Source organism: Lutjanus erythropterus, chromosome 14 (assembly GCF_056507025.1).
Source record: "Lutjanus erythropterus isolate fLutEry1 chromosome 14, fLutEry1.hap2, whole genome shotgun sequence".
Taxonomy (NCBI): domain Eukaryota; kingdom Metazoa; phylum Chordata; class Actinopteri; order Lutjaniformes; family Lutjanidae; genus Lutjanus; species Lutjanus erythropterus.
Genome location: NC_139330.1, coordinates 27,477,052 through 27,497,983, shown reverse-complemented (window position 1 = coordinate 27,497,983; position 20,932 = coordinate 27,477,052). Strand labels below are relative to the sequence as shown.

At 40.6% G+C, this 20,932-nt stretch overlaps 1 protein-coding gene across 6 annotated transcripts in view; it reads left to right on the top strand.

Moving 5' to 3' along the window:
- ehbp1 (EH domain binding protein 1) overlaps positions 1–20,932 on the top strand; it is a 174,772-nt gene that overhangs the window by 150,594 nt on the left and 3,246 nt on the right. For all 6 annotated transcript variants that reach the window (XM_084735308.1, XM_084735307.1, XM_084735309.1 and 3 more), the window contains 2 exons: positions 10,556–10,655; positions 12,497–12,570. In XM_084735308.1, coding sequence (XP_084591434.1) covers positions 10,556–10,655; positions 12,497–12,570 — 174 coding nt within the window. The remainder of the gene's footprint in view (positions 1–10,555; positions 10,656–12,496; positions 12,571–20,932) is intronic.

The window sequence follows — 20,932 nt, the reverse complement described above, 5'->3', positions numbered from 1 at the left end:
TTTTAATTTCTTATTGACGTTGAGTGGCGTGGTCAAAACAGCCTGTGCTGTGCTGTTAGGATTATTGTTAAACACCTCAATGCTTCACTGCTGTTCTTTTCTTTTCCAGTCTGCTCACTTTGATTGTTTTCTACTGTCTGTGTTTCTGTATGTATGGATGAGAGAAATCGCTCCCTGTACGACTGTAACATGCTTCAAAGATCTGCTGTTTGATCATCGAGCATGTCTGTGTGTATTTGTGGCTCTGTATGTATGTATTCTGCTTCCATGTTACATGTATTTTTCTGTTCGTGTGTGCGTTCGTTAGACTCTGCCTTTCTTGTGTGTCTGTCTGTTTCCTCCTGGCCTTCTTGCCCAGACTGTGATAGAGACAGGGCGGTCTAGGCTTTAACAGACAGAGGCTGCCTCCACCAGCCCATAGTCTGCCACTCTCTGATAATGTTTATTGATTTGTAGCAAAAACACAATTTGATGGAGTGGGGTGAGGGAGGGAGGGATGGAGGGAGGGAGATGTGGGGGTTGAGTGTGGGGGGGTTGTATTTGTGTGATTGTCACAGCTTCGCTGGTTCTGTTAGGCAAAAAGAAAAGTATCCCAGAAATGGTGTTTGTTTTGTGCTTTTTTAAAAATAGTAAATTAAACAATTAGCTCTTTAAGGTTAAAGGTCCAGTGTGTAAAATTTGCAGAGATTTATTGGCAGAATATGGCAGAAAGCATGTTTTCATTAGTTTGTGATCACCTAAAACGAAGAATCGTGTTTTTGTTACCACTGAATGTTTTTTTTATCTGTAGAGGCCATGGGTCTTTATCCATAGAGGCCGTCATGTTGCACTGCCTTGTTTCTACAGTAGCCTGGAATGGACAAACCAAACGCTGGTTTTCGCATTTTGAGTGAGTTTGGTAGTAGAGTTTTGACTGTAGCTTCTCAGAGGTGGATAGAGATAGAGATATTACTCAAGCACAAGTAAAAATACTGCTGTTAAAAAATACTTAAGTAAAAGTGCAAAATAATCCTCTCAAATACTACTCAGAGTATTAGTCTCTTTTTAACTATTAATGTTCAATGCATTATCAATAGCAGGTATTCAGTCGAAAGGGGTTTCTGCTTCCCCAAATCTCGAGTCTAAATTACTTCACTCCTGTACTGTTCAGTGGTCACGGTCAGCTATCCAAACCTGTGCCTTCTGCAGGGTTATATTTTTTCATCTGTATGTCATGGTTTTCATTGGCCTGTTTGCCATTGGATAGCCTTATTGGCTGCAAAAATGCAGATGAAAGATTATTCAAATTGACCTACTTAGTACTTAATTGTAAATTTGAATGTATGTAGATTACATAGACTTGAGGAAAATTTGCATAAATGTACAAGTGCCCAGTTCACCACTAGGGGCCTTTCAATCCTCCACACTGGTCCTTAAAATCATAAACATGTATTTAATTTTAGCCGTAAAAATGAGAAGGTAGAGAGCCTTAAGAGGGGAAGAGCTGAAGAAAGAGACAGCTGCATGAATTATTTCTTCTTGGCAAATACGCTCTTCACTCATGTGTACAAGGAACAGAAAGTGTGTGTATGTGTGTCTGTGTGTGTGTGTGTGTGTGTTCTCCTAATATGAACATTTCATCTCCAGAGTGAGTCCATTATGTGAACTCTGTTTGCCCGAGCCCCCACCTCCTCTTAACCTCTACGGCAGGGGAATGAGAGGTGTCTGGAGGTTGGTCTACTGTTAGCTCTGAGGTCAAATGTGTTTGCCCAAGGGTGTGCACGTGTGTGTGTCAGTGTGTGTGTGACTGTATACACAGGAGAGTTGGCAGAGGAGAGCAAGGAGGCGTGTGTGTTTAAGAGAGAGGAGGATGAGAGGAGGAAACATATTAGCAGGACAAACCTATCGTCTGTGTTTAACATGGTCTCTGAACACACATGTTCAAACAGTGACATGATAGGCGCTGCATATGTACACTCTCCTGCTCATTAAAAAAGGCTTTGGCGATCCTACTTACTGCCATCCGTAGTTCATCTCCACTTGAAACAGAGCTCATGATCAGAGCTGCCCACTAACAACAAAAAATGTTGATCATCATCATTGGTTCCTGTCTGTTTTCTTTCAGCCAAAAGTTCATTTTAGAGAAAATACTTTAGCAACAAAAATGCAGGTCCTTGGTCTAACCCTGTTTCCTAGAAATTTGGTTTATATGCAATTTATGTACAACAGTGAACACTTTTGAGAGGAATGTAGTGTTGCCCCAATCATGGTTTTATTAATGCAATGAGGAAATGTTAAAGAATATGTCTGCAAATATTCATACTGTGTACATATCTGCAAAATGTTGATCAACATTTCACTTGTGTTCCCACAACTTCTCCGCATAGAAATTAAAGCCTGATTAACATATGTGGTTACATGTAGGCATTCACAGCACTTGTTTAACGTTAGGGTTTGTAGTATAAACTAGGTCACTACATTATGATTGCTATATCAAATAAACAAAAGCAACTCACAAAATGTGTAGAAAGGAAAAATTCTCACACCTATGTTCTTTATTAAACAGAAAATAGAACTGATCACTTTTTGAGTTCAAGTCTCTTTTTTATCAAACAAAGGCAAGCTTTAATTGCCTTGTTAACTTATTGATTGATTCTTTCAGCAAAAAAAATCTTATTCAGTTTTCACATTTCTCTAACAATAATCATGTCTGGTTTGATGAAACTAAAGCCATAAATCAGAGTTGTATGTGAAAGTAGTTTGGCTCTACTAGCTGTTTCTTCTCACCCGCCCTCCAGCCCAGTGTGCATGCACCGTGCCACTGAGTGAGAGAACTTCGCAGAGCAGTGACTGCTAGTCATGCAGACCATTAAATTAGCAAAATAAAATGAAAAATTACCCAATAAAACAATCACGTATAGCCCATTGCTGATAGACAATATATTGGTCCAATTGTCCAACTCTAATATATTCGTTACTTCCAGAAGAGACTGAATGTCTGAAAATGCCAAGAATCCTGCTGTATTTACCAGCCATGGTAATTATTATTAATATATTTCATAGAAGTTTGTTTAGCAGTCTTTTATATGTTTACAGACCAGCATGTTATTTGCAGTAGATGTTGCATTTTAAGTTTAATAATGTTTATATTGTCTCCTCATTACCAGCATTAGGCTAGTCAGCAAGGTAATGGAGAGGCAGAAGTTATACTTTGCAAATACTGAGGCACAACTGTGCTTTGATTTGACTCATGATCATCTTACAGGAGTCATAATAGGCCAAATTTTAGAACTAGTTTCCAAACTTACCAATATGGCTGATGAGCCTTTCTTTTAATCTCAGGACAAATGTTTTTCATATTTTATTATTTACTAACACCTGGTATTTTGGGCTCATTGGTTTATTTTAACTGGGCTTGATTCTGCATCAATATTTCAACATTAAACCCATGCTGATTTCCTGTGATAATTCATTAAGGAAGCCAGAATTATTACACAAGATCATACACTTCTTTTCCAACATCGCCATACTGCCTGAAAGACCTCCACCATTAATACACTTTGTAATTAGAAACAAATAATTATGCAGCCCCACTTATGATTATGGAAAAGACCCAATTCATCCCTCTGCTTCCAAAACTCTCAGGCACAGCCCACTCCTGCTTCCCTTCCTCTCTCCCCTACCTCCGCCTCTTTTGTACATTGTAAAGCAAGCAGTGGTTGACAAATGACACCGGTGGAAAAGGCAGTCATTGTGCCTCAGTGTGAGAGGAGGTTTTTCCCTCTCTTTCTTTTTTTTCTTATTTTACTTTTCTCCTTTTTCTATCCGGGGGGAGGCAGGGAAAGAGGTGAGTGTGAATCGGTTAATGTGTTCCATTCAGCAGACATTATACGCAGGTTCAATAAAGCAGGAATCTGCTCTATACGCTAGGACCATTGTGCCATTGAGGGCGGCTAAAAAGGCCTCGAACAAGCCTCCCTGGAAAAAATAGCCCTCAGCACCACTCCAGTAGAGAGCAGGGTAGAATAGGAGAGAGCCGGAGAAATCACATGTGCAGTGTAGAGAAGACTGGGGGGGTTGAGGTGTAGGAGGAGGTTGATTCTTACACATATCACTGAAAGTGCTGTAATGTTGCTGAGCTATAAATTGTAGCAACTGTTGCATTGAGCCTCAACTGAATGTGTGATTCTGCTTTTTAGACTGTAACATGGGAAGAAAAGAGTGAAGGGAGGAACCTGTCAGATCTGGTCATTAGATTTACTTATAATTTGGTTTAAACTGCCATAATCCAGCATGAAAGAAACACAGCTACTGCAGGCTTTAGATTATGTTTTATGGCCGACGCTGAATTTGCAAGCACCCTAACCTTTCTTACAAGCTACACTCTCCTTCCTAACAAGACACTCCTCTACTCACATTAATTAAATCAAGTCTTCAGTAGGCTACTTACGCACAATTCCCCCCCTCCGGTCCTCGCCACAGACCTCTCTGATTAGGCCGGCCCCTGTCATGCATATTCACATCGCTGCAGTGACAGCCTTTTAACGAGCTCTTACCTAATCACAGGAAACAATGTTCATCCTGTTCTTTTTATTCCTTCTTTTCTCATTTCCTTTCATGCGTCTTTGGCTTTCATCTTCCCCTGATCCCTGCTGATATCAGACGGGCTTGACGGTCGGATGGAGAGAACGATGGGAGAGGCACAAGTGCGGCTCGTCCCTAAATACACTGCAATTCAGAAAGTGACTTGGACACAGAAGAGAAGTTCAGCTCTATCTCCTCCCTTTCCCTCCTCCTCCTGCTCTCCTCCTTTCTCCTCCTCCTCCTCCTCCTCCTCCCTGCCTTTTTACATGTCCGATAGACAAATTGGATTAGCAGCTATTGGATTAAATGGCAAAATGGTGGGATAAGAAATGAGATGAACGTGCTGTGATCACAGCTTTTAATGTTTTTCTCTTTCTGTCTCATTCATTTTCCCCTCTTATCCAAGCTCCCTCCTTCAAGGCACAGAGAAAAGAAGTTTCTCCAGTGAAGACTCTAGGATTTCCTGCTTATCCGGTTACCATATTTCATAAATGTTTAAACAAATACATGCAGAACAAGAATTTGAAAATGTAAATGACAATCAGGGCATGAAGCCAAATCAAGTCTCTTATTTTCTTAAAAAAGGGGGAAAAAAAAGTTTGAATCAAAAAATAAAATTGAGTCAAGTCTTCGCTTTAAAATCGAAAGTCAAACAGAATTAAACTGAACCCAGAAGATTTGGAGAATCATAACACCCCTCATGATAGGGTTATTGTTTAACTCTTATTTAATTAAGAAAGTTTAAAATAATGAGACCACCATACATCACATTCAATTATTTTGTTGTTTTTTGGAACAAAAACACCTGCCTCACACTGAAGGTTAAAGTTAAAAAGAAAATACTAAGAACTGTAACTGTCCCTCACATGCTCCTGCGTGAAATATGAGAAATAAACTACCAAATTACACAAATAAAACTAATATAATAAGCAAATAAAAATAGAAAAAAAATATATATATTGTCAAATCAATCAGTAACTAAAGCTACTCCTTGCGTGCATTTAGTGCGACCTAGCATAGCAGCATTACACACTTAATTAAAAACCAGCGCAGGCCACCTGCAGCAGCAGCAGCAGTTTGACCACCTCAGGGTGGGTTTCATTATTCCTATCTACCCTGAATGGAACAGGGGCCAAGATAGCTATCTTAATCTTATTTGGCTATAGAAGCTCACTCTGTCTTTTCACCCCTCTTTCCTTCTTTCTTTAATTTCTCTCTCTCTGTCTCTCGCGGATGCACATAAACACACATTAACCCTTTCTAGACAGCCTGTTTTCATACCTGAACGATAACAGCGTCCCTCCACACACGGTGGTTCGTGTCATTGTATCCTGGTGGTGTTTGTCTGGGTGAGACAGAGAGAGTGAAACAAGAGAAGAGGGAGACAGGCAATCAGATAGAGGGGTTGTCGGGATGTGTGTATCAGTTGTATCTTGGCTGTGATTGTGTGTGTAGATGTGTGTCTGAGTTGATTGTATCTTGTGTGTTTCTCACCATCACAGCCTCATTGATAGCTGAGGTAACAACAGACTTGATATTAATGATGATAAAGTTTACTGTAGGTAGGGAAACCCTGTGTATCTCCATCAGACATATTTCACTAATCCTTTGATGTCCTGATCAAACATTGTACCCATGCCAAATTTACTGCTTCAGTCTCAGTAGATTTTGGCCTGTTTTTGCTCTGCCCTGCTCTGTGTTGAGCACTGAGAAATGGCGTGTAAGGCAAGCAGCAAGACCCAGAATGCAACCTGCCAAACCGCCAGATGCTTTGATCCAAGATGGCCCCCTGAGAGCCAGCATGGATCCACAGCTTCTCAGAGCCAAGGCTGGATTCACAGACACAGTGTCAGTGGCGCTTGCCAGGGATATTTACACCATTTGTCTTCATGCAATACAACGTTCACCAGTTTTTTCTCTGTTGTTGTCACTCTTAACATATGCCATTTGGTGGGCGCGCTCATTACAGTACAGCCAGTGAATCCGTTTTTTTAGGAAAAGGGTTTTCACAGTGGGAATCAAACCCCCAACCCTGTATGAGAGCTTTAATTTATTCATTAAGCAACAGAGTGCAGTTCTTTAGTGATCTCCCACATAAATAAAACTGAAACAGCCAGTGCTTTTTACCAGGGCTGCAACTAACCATTTTTATTATCGAGTAATCTGCAGATTATTTTTTTCATTAATCAATTAGTTGTTCCATAGAATGTCAGAAAATGTGAAAAATGTTAATCACAGTTTTCCAGAGAGGAGAGGTCCTCAAATGTCTTGTTTTGTTCACAGCCCAAAGAAATTCAGTTTACAGAAATTCAGTCACATAAGATTAAAGAAACTAGAGAAAATGAGAGACTTTCCTCTTTAAAAAAAATGTGTGGAAACAGTTAACTGATGAGCAATATAGTTGCCGATTAATTTAATTAATAATTGATTAATCATTGAAGCACATTTAACTTTACTATATGGTGTCTAATTTTTGTGGTCACTTTCGTTACTTACAGTAAGGTAATGCAGTTAAGCTATTGTACTTATTAAATTATGTTTTTAAATGAACATAAACATTTGTGTGGAAATGGTTAATCAGTTATTTGTTTTTACTTATGACAGAAAACGTGCTATAATTGATTAATCAGTTAAATGGTTTATCAAAAAATGGTCCTCTAGTTCCAGTTTCACAAATGTGATTTTTTTTTTTTTTGCAAGTTTCTGCTCATAATTTTTGTTTTCCACCCGAGAGAAGATGCAATTAGAAAATGTGCCCTTGTGTTCTAGGAAATTTAGATTTCTCACTATGTTCTGACATTTTTCAGACTAAATAAAAGACAATTAATGATTAATCAAACAATGAAGGATATAAATCCATCATGAAAATAATTGTTGCTTTCTTAGTAACCTAGCAGCCTGTCTCATTGTTAAATACAACAGGGAGTAACTTAAATACTTCTGTACCATACCAATATGTATTTTTTAATGCTTCTCCACCAAAAAGTTCAATAAAATACCGATCTAATGAGCAGGTTCTTATCTGTCTGCTCCCAAATTTGCATTGCATTTAATTTGGCATTAAAGAGTTTTTGTTCACAAATACAAATGTTATACTTAGTAAATGTGACTTGATTGAGTTTGAAATCACTGCGGACACATCACCGTCTCTTTAAGAGTCAGGTAGTATCTGGAGGTCAGAGTTCAACTTTGGAGAGGTTGAGTGAAGGGAGGAGGATGCTGAGCAGCTGTCGAGCATCCTGCGCCTCTTGTCCTTCTCCATCCCTCCATCCCCTCCACTCTTTCTCTGCTTTGAATCCACTCACCTGCTTGCCCTTATTCCCTCCTTCATGCCCTCCCCCCTCCAGTCTTCCCCTTTCCCTTCCACGTTCACCATCTCCTCTCATTTCCCTCTTTCTTTCCCTTCACCCTGTCTCCCCTCCTTTTTTCCTTCCTTACCTTTCCTCTGACCTCCCTGCTTTTCCCTTTTTCCTCTCCCCTTTTCCTTTCTCTCCCTCCCTTTGCCTCCCCTCCCTCCTTTCATAAAATGCGGCTGGTGGTTGGCTGGTGGCTGCTGGCTGGCTAGCAGTGGGGGATATAGCTTTATAATCCCTCCTCGTCTTCCAGCCCGCCTCGCCACAATGTCACAGGAGCTTAATATTTGCCATTATTATTTGCTTGTTTTATTTGACTTCGAGGCAGCACAATGACCTGTCAGCGCCGGCTTTATCCCCCCTCCGAGTGTCGTCCGTTTCAAAGTTGACTACAGTAATCCACGAGCCCCCGATTCCGCTAAATCCTGAAGCTTTCTTTCATTCGCTCATTCTTTTTTTTTTTTCCTCTGTCGCTCCCCCCTCCCCGCTCCACCCTCCTAAATGAAATTACATACATCTGCTGGCTCAGAGTATCACAAATGTCCACACACTCACCGGTGTCCGCGCACACATCCACGCGCCTGCCTTTTGTCGTCAGTGACGCAGCGGCCCAGTACTCCATCTCCTCTGCAGTGAACGGTGTGTGCGTGTGACTGAAGATGACACAGTTCTCTTGTTTTTGAGCGGCTGATCAGTCATTTATGCATAGATTGTGATCATATTCAGGGGCCCATGAAGACCCAAAACTGTTTTTAAGTTTATATTCAGCTGACACTCTTATCCAGAACATCTTACAAAAATTACTAGTATAATGAGCTTAAATGACAACATCATGGATGTTTGAAACCATCAGAAAGGAGTCCAAAAGCAATATTTTCAAAACATTAAATGAAAGAAATTTGAAATCTTGAGAATTGGCATACATGTTTCTTTTCCACTGCACAGTGCATCAATGCCTTCATTATTCAGAGGACCCCCAATTAATAAATAAGTGGTATGAAATGTCTTCTTAGTGTTAATTCTGTTATGATGCCTGTCGTAGCTTCCCAGCTATTAAACCTCCCTCTTGAGAAATGGAGAAAAAACAGCGAGAGATAATAACATAAGCCCTAAGAAGATCTTTCATCTCGCGTCCTCTGTTTTTATCCATTTCTTCTCTTCACAGACGTAATAAGTGTCAGATTAATGCTGCCGTTGCTGCTTAAATGGCCTCCAGTGCCACAAAGCTTATATCCCAGTTCTAGACATTAACAGTGAGAAGTGAACTGACCACAGCAGTTAATTTACAGAGAGAGAGAAAGAAATGTAAATACCAAAACCAAATATAACAGTTTTATAGTGACATGTCAGCTTTAATATACATTTAACCACACTGAACCCAAAACACTGACATATGTCTTCACCTTGTAGCAAGTAAGTATTGCTGCAGTCCGTCCTATAATTTATTCCAATCTTGTATTGACCAGTTACGTACAATTACATGTGTCAGGTTTAGATTCTAGATGAGTAGGGAGGGGGAGAGCCACCTGTATTGGAGAGGTGCTGACCATGAAAAAGTACAGGCTGTATTCACACACTTGTAGATACAGTGTGAAAAATAATGTTTTAATAAGTCACCAGTATTTTGACTTAACAGTCTTCTTCAGGGTAAACTACACTTTGATGAATACCCTGAATACCACGACTGTCAGGTTTATATTCTATAAGTAGTTGTAGGAGAGTATTGGTCTTCGGACAATAATGAAATATGTTGACAAGTTTAAAGTTTAATCAATTTCAGTACAAAGAGGCAGCGAGCAGAAGCCCTGTTGATTTCACACACACAGGTCTTCCTCCTTTATTGCAGGTTAAACATGACCAATAGTCTCCTCTCGCTGTTACAACACTTGCAGGTTTCCATTCAATGTGTGTTGTCGGTATCAGTTGTACGCATCCCATTGTACCCTGTAAGTAAGTTACAGCATAGAGCTTTAGCCCCAGGCATGGGCGAAGCTTACATTAGCCATGCATCTGAGCCTGGCTAGCTCTCCATGTGTTCAGCAGGTATTACACTAAGCGTCAGAGAGTACCAGACACATGGTTTTTTTGAAGGCCCGCTGAGTGATTGGTGGGATATGTATTGCCCTACAGTGAGAGGCTCCGCTCTGTAAAGGCGCTCGACGGTAATCGCTGAGTTAATCCCGCCCCGGTTGAAGCCGTATTGACGTTCTGAAGACATGGTGTGAAGTATGTGAATGTTTACACAAGGAACATAAGTGAGCAGCGTATTTACACACACACACACATACACACACATAAATATCTGGTGGACATACTGACTCTGCAGTGGCAAAAAGACTTAACTGAGTCGTTTATCTGCATCATCTCTCTCATGTGTATGCTGTGTACCTGTAAGCTTGTATAAACTGTGTGCTCTAATTTAGTTATTTGCAGACAGATGATGGTAGAAAATGACCTTTTATTTATCAGACTCATTCTAATGCAACTGTAACTGTTGTTATACTCAATTTTAGCATTGGTTTAATCAGTTAACATCTGTCTTGATGGCTTTAAAAGAATGCCAGTTTGTGATATTAATGAAATGATGTAATATCATTTATGTAACTGCTTGTTTTTCTCTGTGTGTTTTCACTTTCCAGGTAACAACAAGGAGGAGGAGGAGGCCATGATGCAGGAGTGGTTCATGTTGGTCAACAAGAAGAATGCACTCATCAGAAGACAGAACCAGCTCTCTCTGCTGTGTGTATCTCATTGTTTTACTGTCTGTTTTCTGTTCACCCAGTGACCTCAACATGTATCACTATTTCATTCTATTTAAATTAACCACGGAGTGTATGATAAATAGTGGATTGAGCTTCTGGGTCTGAAAATGCAAAAGTGCCTTAAACCTGCATAATTTCTAATGGCCAGAAGGGAGTTGCAAAAAGAAGTCCAATTGTATTGAACCTTACGAGGAAATGACCCTTCTCAATTGATTCAGGCTGGTGTTGGTGACCTTCCGCCTGCCAAACTCACATTACATCACTGGTACAGACAATGTAAGGATAAAAAAAACGCTTTCTGGCCTTCAGTCCATGCTGTTGGCCACAATATGTTATTTTATTTTATTATGTACAACCATCTAGGGACCCCCAGGAATTATTTCACTACTGCCTAAACCCCCAGGTTGAGAACCACTGACCTTATTTAACATATTCCTAAAGAGTTTATGGTTTCAGTTGCTAGTTTGAAGTCTTCTTTATAAATAACAGTACCGTTTAAAGTAAAATGGACAATACAACAGGGTGTGCTTTAGGATGTGGCTGCCTTGTGATTGCCAAGTTGCCTCCATGACATGTCATTGGGTTCTCAGTTAGATCCAATCAGGATAGAGGCCTAGCAATGTGTATGATTACCAGACCATCCATATATGTTCACTTCTGTTTCCAAAAAACAAAGATAGTAGTGGTTGTAATGTCAAATTTGACCTCAAAACGGTCAAACCAGTGGGTGATGTCACAGTAGTTTCACACTGAAATTAACACTTCATCCACTGTAGCCAATTTTCAAGAACTCCCTTAATTATTTTTACAGGATTATCGAAATTTTATTTTAATGGCTGAATAGTATTAACTGCTGGCAAAGTGAGTCAAGCAGATGCCATTTGTTAGTTTTTTCTATGTTTTTTCAAGCACTGAAAAGCATTAAAAACCTGGAAACGTCACACTTCTGTGCAAGCATTAGATCAAACTCATTGAAGCCACACAGGGTGGGAGTGTACTTTCCACTCCATTCACCCCCTCTGTCTATCCACTCATTGATTTACATGTGGACGGGATATGAAATCAATAGAAATGTGGCGATCGTCACTCTATCACTAGTCTCTTTGTATGTGGTCAGCTGCGACAGGTGGAGACACACACGCTGCCTTTTTTCTTCATTTGTGGCTGTTGGGATTTCAAAGTGTGTGAGTGGAGGAGAGATTGAAGTATTCATAATCACATTATATCGTGGGAAAGGGGAGGCTTTTAAAGTGGCCAATTGACAGAAGGGCTGATTATTAGCCCTCTCTGTTCTCTCTTTGTGGAGGCGAAGAGAAAAGGCGCCTGTGAAGGACAAATTCTATTAGGGACCGAATAAGCTCATTTTTTAATATGGCTGAAAGAGGAAAGAATTCAATTTGTGCTGCATACACACACACACACACACACACACACACACACCACATATATGCATGCATACACATGCAGACCACACGAACATGTCCATACATACACTTTTATTCTTGTCTTTTTCATTTTCCTTCTCATTTCTTTTTTTAATGTATTGTCATCACCTTTAGTCTTTTTTCTGATTCCTTTTTCTTTCCCCACACACACAAACAAACACACACATTCACCCAAGGCTGTGTGAGCGTAGTATGTGTATCAGTTATGTGCAGTAGATTAATGCGAAGCCGGAGAAGGTTCAGGCGAGTAGCTGAATCGATGTTTATTGCAGGTTTCTTTAAGTGCTTAATGATTTAGTCATTAACATATTGATGAACTTTGTTGTGTGTGTGTTTTTTTTTCACCCCTCTCTCTCTGACTAACTTGCCACAGGGAGAAAGAGCATGATCTGGAGAGACGCTTCGAACTGCTGAACAGAGAGCTGAGAGCCATGCTGGCCATCGAGGGTAAGACACAAATACACACTGACACACACTCAGGAGGTCGTGGGATTTAACATGGTATCTGCAGGTGTCAGGCAGGAGAGATGTGTCACCTCTCTCCTTCACTATGCTACAAAATCTGACTTACAGTATGTAAATCTGCTTTAAATGCAAAACTCTTAACATTGTGTCATTAGATGCATTTGGACCCTCTTATAGTTCCGCTTAAATTAATCAAGAATGGCTACCAATTTAGAGTAATCAACTGGAATCTGCAAAATATTGCAAATGTGAAGGAAACTCTCCCAGTGGTTGGCTGTGTCACTCATCTCATTTTTTTAGAGTAGAACCTCTAATAATGTTTGTTTCTAAAAGAGATCCTTGATCTCAGTGGGACTAACCTGCTCAAATAAAGGCTAAATAAAATCGTAAGATGACAAACAGCAACAGGTGAAGGTACTGTCTGTGGTTGTCTGAGTTCTAGTAAACTGATTCAGCTTTCTCCAAATTTTATTGTTTTACTGAGTCTTTCTTGCGATTTGTCCAGCTGTTGTCCAGCCTTCACCGAGAGCCCAAAACAGGATGATTTGAATTCTGCGTCGGCTTCTTGATGAGGATTAAGATGCGAGCTTGCGAGGGATTTCACTCCCTGATACTTGATCAATGCTATCTGTTTCCTAGCTGGACCCCGACTAGCCTGTGCCTGATTTGAAATCTATCCTCAGCCACATTGAGAGACGGCTTGCGAGGTTAAAAAAATGCAGTTATATTATTGAAAGCTTGTTAACTATACCGCAGCCAGAAAAGCAGCCATTGTGTCATATCAAAGTTGTCAGGGGGCCAGGGAAGTTTAATCCCTTTCGACTGTGTCCTCTTTGGCAAAATGAACCTTTTGCCAATCAATGCTAATTGATTTTGCCATTCGACATTGACCACCGCCGCTCCCCCTCCACAACCCCCCTTTCTCCTCACAGCCTTCGGACAGCCATTGTAATTTCACCAGGCACCTGATAAGATACCTGGTCCATAATAAATCAATTGTAATTAGCAAGAAAGGAGGCGGGCCGGGCAGGAGGGGGTTGGGGAGGGGAGTGGGCAGACATGCGTAGCCAAGCAAGAGCTGCAGACGGCGCCACGCTGCCTGCGTCTAGCTTGATTTCCTCTGTCTTCGCCCGGCCATTTTATTTATTTATATTTATCGAGCTGCAGCATGTCCACAGCTAGAGTCAAACGAGAGGATTTCAGTTTTTCTGGTTCATATACTGGTGTGTGTTTGTATCAGTGCGTTTCCTTTCACTTTTACTGTGTGTGTATGTGTGTGTTTTTGTTTATTGTACTGAGCAAAAGTGTGTGTGAGTCTGCTTTGTCTTTTTTTTTCGTGTGAGTCTGTGGGTTTCTTGGTGCTTCTGTGAGTGCACATTTCTTCATATATCGGATGTGTATCGTGTGTCTGCCCCCTCGACTGTGTGTCTGAGTGTCTGATGTGTATGTGGAAGTGAGAGAGCAGAGATAGTGTGCGAGGTGAGGTGGAGAGGTGGCGTGTGTCGTGTCACCGCGCTCCTCTCTGCCTTCATGTGAACTTGTTGGATTTGCAGCTGACTAACTTATCAGCCAGCCTTATTTTCCTCCCTAAGGGAGGCACTTAACATTCACAGGCTCTACCTTTCTGTAGCAGCCACAGATAGTTCTGAGCTGCTGGGAAAAGAGCTGCGTGCGTGTGTCGGGGCGTGTGTGAGGTGTCTGAGGTGTGTGTGTCTGCATCTGCGTGTTTACATCTCACAGGTGTGTTTGTGTGTCCACCTGTGTGCCTGTCTTTTTCCATGTGTGTATATCTGCCAGTGTGAGTGTTCGGCATCCATCTCTCCAGCTCTTATTTGGTGCTTGGGCAGGTCCATTGAGCGATGGTCGGGCGTGCGAGTAATTGCTGATTTGGTTGGCCAGTCGATGACAGAGAGAGAGAGAGAGAGAGATGCACTGCGAGTCCGAGCAGAGAAAAAAAAAACATATCACTAAGAAGATACACCTGCTCTGACACACACACACACACACACACCCTGCTGAGAAAAATATATATCTGCAATGAAACACACACTGTTCCCCCCATATCTCTTCCTCTCAGTCGACCCACATAGTGTCTGTCCAGGTCAATGTGAGCTACGGCTAACTGGCTAACAGTCGTTCCAGTCTGTGCCAATTCAGGGTGGCTACAGGTCCCTAAAGAGTTTTAAAATGTCTTAAATTCAAATTTACTAATAGAAGTCTTAAAGGAGAAATCCTCAATATATTTACCATAATAAATCAATAGGTGACCATGATATGTCACCAGAGATTAAGAAAACATGCTGAGTTGAAATACTCATTTCTCTGACTACAACCACACAGCCACCATGTTCTGTTTTGAAGTTTCTATTCCAGACCATAACTTGTGTTATTGTTTGCCTGTTTAACGTTAGAGTTCAAATTAATTCTGAATGTCTTTATTTTTGAGTTGTAAGAAATCAGTAATAATCAGTAATAATCAGCAATTTGTTAATACAGTCTGGCAGACAGTAAGACAGATAGTCACTTAACTTAAAGTGTGTATTTTCGAAGCATTTTGACCAGTTTGTCTTTTTGTGACAATTACGTATTTACTCAGAAGAATATACCTATATTTTCACATTTGATATTTAGTTTTATTGCAAAATTGGCCTTAAATTTGTTTAAACAGTGGCATTAAAGAGTCTAAAGTCTTACATTTAACTTAACATTTTTAGCATGAACAGTTATTAAAATATTGTCTGTCCAGTTACAGCAGATGTAGATATTTTTTTAATGATTGACATGAAAAAAAAAACTGTCAAGTATAGTCTATATAATAATGTAAACATTCTAGATTTTGATAGGAGTTAAAAACAGGAGATAATATGTTAACTACTAACCGGGTGTAGCTGCAGGGTCGGTTCTGTGTAAACAGACTCATGACGTTTTATTCTACGTTTGTATTGCTGACTTCAGCTGCACAACACTCAGACAGATGAGAGGGAGGATGAGAGGATGAAGAGAGCTTTGAGGTGGAAAGAGGAGTCAGGAGGAGAGGATTCCTCTGAAATCAACTTTGAAGCGAAGATTCTGCTAAACAGCAAAATTCTTCTTAACTTTTCTTAGATTTTTTTTATGAATTAGAAGAGTCATTTTGGTGTAGTGATAAAACACAAATTTCAAACATATTGAAGCTGCAGAGAATGAAAAGAAATATAAAAGAAAATACTTCAGAGGTGGAAATGCAGGAGCAGAGAGAGCGTGTATTGGCCTGAGCCATAGACCTTTTTCATAGCAATCATTTTTACATGAAATAGTAGAGTACACACAATGTCACCAAAGATACTAATTAAGGTTTTATTCCATTTAGGTCAAACAGAGGCAGGCTGCTGCTATTGTGTATTTTGGCTCACTGGAAAGGCTCTGCTCCACTAAATGGAATGGGACCTAATTATTACTACTGGTAACACCTGATTTGTAGAGAGCAATATTTATGTAACAGCGTTTTCCTGTTGGAAAAGGCTGTCTGAGGCCCAAGTGAAGCAATGAAAATATTCTAAACTCAGCATACGCTGAAACTCATATTGATTGTTTTTATTTATTTTTTTTAGGTGGATCTTTTTAGTGGCTAAAATACCTGTTGTTTCTTACTGTGTACTCAGCAGTACATTCCTTGGCTTCTGTACTGTAGCCCCTCACTGCCTCTTCAAATAACACGGCATGTCGACTGGTTTCTATTGTAGGTAATACATGACTGTCAATAATAACCTCGTAAAACCCCACATTAAATAATTCAAACTATCCCTTTAAAGACTCTGCGAGTCACAGTGAGGGTAAAAGGATTCACAATGATAGTCAGGAACGTGTTTAGCTGATGTGTCCCCAACGGCATGATGTAAAATGAAGTTTTCAGAGTTTGACTAAATGTGCAGCTGTTGCAGAATAAAACAGTTGGGGGGACGGGTGGAGGCTGTCAGGCCAGCATTGATGTTGTTTATGAGCATGCTCAGTGATAACCACCACCTTGTACCTTCTTGGTGTGATGCCAGGCGGGAAAATGCCATCTGTATGCCACACTCTCATCTCCCTGCCACAAAATTGATCCACTATGCCCTCTTTATCTGCTTACCGATTCACACCTATGTATGCACACACACAAAACTGTGTCTTGGCTCCCTTCGAGGCCGTGTGTGTGTGTGTCCGTGCATGTGTTTGTGTGTGTGTGTTTTAAAGTGGACGCCCTCTCGCCATCTAAAAGGGATTTATGCATAGCCGGGTCCCAGAGTTTTTCCTGTTACGGTTTGATATGATAAGCTTTTTTATATGTTTAAAATCAATATGTAATCCTATGCAGGAGCTTATCCCTCTCCACACCCCCGACACACACAAACACACACACGCACACACACACTTCCTATTTGTAAATCTATTTGGGCTTTGTAACACATCGGGGCGGCGCGCCACAGACCCTGATTGATTAGGTGCACTATGGAATCCTATCACATGGGCGACTTTTGATGATGTCGCCAACTCTTTCAGGGCTGCTAGTTGACTGGAACCGTCGATAACAAGTAGCTTCGTTCCACGAGTTTGTCTGACTTGAGTTTTGTGGATTTTAGGAAAATTATCTATTTGCATTAAGCTTGTTTGTGCTGCTTTCTAGGCTGTTACAAGATAAAGTGTGTCCTCAGTTTAAATGTTCACATGAATTCCCATCACTTCCCTGAAGATGTGGCTTTGTGTTTCCCAGGATGTTGGAACAAGTGCCTCCTGTAGTGTAGCTAACATGATATTATCTTCTTCCTGTTGTCACATCTGGTGGAACAGGTGCTGAAATTGTGCATTTTAGTTTAGATTCATGCTTCAGTTTCTGGTTCATTGATTGTTGTCTGATCTGCCTGTGTTTATATACATATATATATGGAGCATGGATAGTTACACCAATAGTGTTTTTTTTCTGCTTGTTTGCTTAACTTGTTGACTGTAACCTTTAGCATCCTGGAATAAAACAGTATGGTTGGTGATATTCCATATTTTTATATTTGTCTAATTTTGTTCATTTTGTCACCTATTTTTGAATTTAGACTTAGTCCTGTGTCAAATGCCCTTCTTAGTTCTTATCATATTAATCCACTTCATCCTCTTCTTTAGGCAGGTTTTATTTGCCTAATGGGGAATTTTAGTCAGTGTCAGCTCATTCATTTTTATTTTTTTAGTCATCAAATTATATTGAACATTCTAATCAATCTAGTTTAGCAAATCCTTTTTTTTTTATTTAGTCAGTCTTATTTCACATAGAGATTTTATCTTATCATCACCACCACTGTAACACCACCACCACCTCACTCAATGGTTTAATGTTGCTTTAAAAAAAACTTTGTGGTGAGCCTTAATGTGTATATAATGTGGATCCTCAGCCTCATTGTAACACAAATAGGCCCAGATGTCATCTGGTTTCTTTCTTCCAAGCCCGGTTGTTGTCATCATTAACTGTAATTTGCTGAAATAGTTGATGTTAGTAACTACATGTCCTCCTTGTGTTCATTGTGTGCTGCTGCTGTGGCACAAATTCATGCAGCACAGGACACACTGCTGCATTGAAGAAAAAACAGTCTATTTCATCTCCTCTTTTTTTGTCAACAAAAATAGAGATTTTAGTTAAGTTTTTATTTTTTACATTACATTTTAATCTACTGTTTTTTTGTCAACAATACTGCACATTGATATAGTCACATCTAGTGTTTAATGATGTTGGTGCTTCCCCATCATTGTCTTGTTTCAGTCATGGAAAAAAAGGTTGTTTGTCATAGTTTGTGTTAAATAAATCAAAATTATTATTATCAACAATTCCCATAAAAAATACCTGAATGAACGTCTTAGTACATCTCTGTTTTCTTCCCTATACCTCGCCAGTAGTTCCAAAAAACATTTAAATGATCAGTATTTTCCTAAAACAGCTGCTCAGTGTTGTTTGTGTTAAACTCTCCTCAAACAGTAAATTGTGCATTTGAGGGACTATTTTAAGCATCAGATTAATATACGCTAACTCTAGTGAGCATTTACAGCAACAGGATGGTGTGTGTGTATGATTGAGTCCAATTAAACTGCAATGTGTGTGTTGGTGGTAATGAAGGAACGTGTCCCAGTGCAACAGTGTGGCTCACTGATGTGTTTTTATTACGTCACACTTTGGCTGCACACACTGCTTGTCATCAGGATCAGCTACTTGCTTGTTTTGTTTTGTTTTTTTAGGTTTTGTTGTCAAGAAGAAAAATAATTTAAATGTTAATTGTTGACACATAATCAGTCGAAATTAGGTGGACATTTTGGCCACTTTTCATAAAGAATTAAATCCCCAAACTTTTCATCATTTCCTTGTGATTTGACAGAGAGTCCGTCTTCAGTTGCTGTTGAGAAACTTTGTATTAATGCACCATTTTTTCCCGGCCTGCCGACTTTCTACTTCTCTGGTGACACTTTTTGTCTCTTGACTCCACTTGGATCTCGGCCAAAACCAGCTTTTGGAGGCCTTTTACACAAGAACAAGAGCAGTGCAGAGAGGATGAGAAAAAAATCAACAAAGAAATGAAAGGGAATGAGTTTACAGATCGTGTCTGTGGTCATAAACGTCTGAAGACTTTGGAGGACGCCGTGTCTCCACGTACGAAGCCGTGGATCAGGTTCTGTGATGTCACATCGCTGAACTGTGTGTGAGACGGAAACTGAGAGAAAGACAGATGGATAGATGCGTGTAGGAGGGTCTCTCCTCGTGTTGAGGGAATGGGGCTTTGGACCAGTTTGCTCTCTTGAATAAATTTAGCGTCGGAGAGAGCGGGCGGGGAGGGAGGGGTTCATGGGGATTTGAACTAGCGCATTCTTGTGTGCCTTGTGCAGACTCACATGGTTACCGTTGGCGTGCACGGTGAGGGTTATCTGAATACGCACCCACCATGTGAGTTGTACACACTCCTCTAAGTCTTTAACCTCTCTCTGCCTCTCTCTCTCATGGGGGAGGCGGGGTTTACGTGGAGGGGGGGTTCGCTGAGTGGCTGCAGGGTGTTTTGTTTGTTCCTGGGTGTCTGGTTACCCAGCCTGCCCTGCTCTGGTGTTGCCTGGTCACGTCTCTCATCGGCTCTCTTTATTGTTTACCTTCCTAATGAGGGGGGCGGGACTCTGCGACATGTGATTGACAGCACTGTGCTCGTCCCCCACCGCCACCGCCACCCCCCTCCACGGGTCGACCAGGAGTTTGGCTTCTTGGCTGAGGATTTTTTTTTTTTTTTTTTTTTACATACCTTTCTGTGTATTTTTTTGTGGGAAGTTTTTCCCCCTCTTCCTCTTGAACCCTCCTCTTGTGGGCCGGCCTTGTCGAGAGAGAGTATTGTGGGAGTTAGTGCGGATGCGGATCCACACATTCCTGCCTCACAATTATCTAAAGATGATGACTCACATGATGACTCATCTGTTTTTCTTTTTCTACACTTGACACATTTTGACCTGATTTCTCCACATCCAAAACCACCTCTTCTTATAAAAAAAACAACAAAAACAGAAACAAAAACACTCTCCAAATGCAGGTTTGGACATATTTGGCATTTATTAAGTTTGTCGACTCCCCCAAAAACCAGAGGAGAGTAAATTTGCTTCCCTGAGAAAAAAAGGAGGGAGGAAGAAGAGAACGTAGAGAGCCAAATATTGGGACTGTGTTCATTTCGCTCTGTGGTCGACTTCAAAGAGATGAGCGGGGCCAATGAAGAGAGCGCAGACCTTTCAGGACAAACACACTGGGCCCAGCGTGACACACACACACACGCACACACACACACACACACACACACACACACACACACACACTGCCTGACTGCCGCAATTTGACTCAATGAGGGGGGGATATTTATTTTTAATAAAGCCACACTTATTTTGGGACTGACATTTTACAACATCCCTTTTATTCTGGAATCAATAGGCGGTTAAATATTGATAGAGGGGTGAAGTTGCCTACGCGCCACTGAAGTTGCACACGTCTCAGCTGTGTTTGAATCCTCTCTGGGACGGAGCGGATTTTTTTAAACATGAAACGGTCGACAGTTTTTGAGGGCGACACGTTCTCACACTGAGCCGAGGAGTAGCTGGAGATTTCCTGCCTTCTTCCTCTTGCTGTCGGACAGAGTGAAAAATCTACAGAGACTGTTTGTCAACCTGAGATGTTTCTGTATCTGAACATCAGATCAGACAGATTTACTACAAGGAGTTTTTAACTGGTTATGAAACAGTCTCAGTTTATTACTGCTGCCTCCATATGATCCACTTAAGTTCACAAGACCACTGCAAGATGATCGGCTGTTTCTATATAGATATTTTCAGT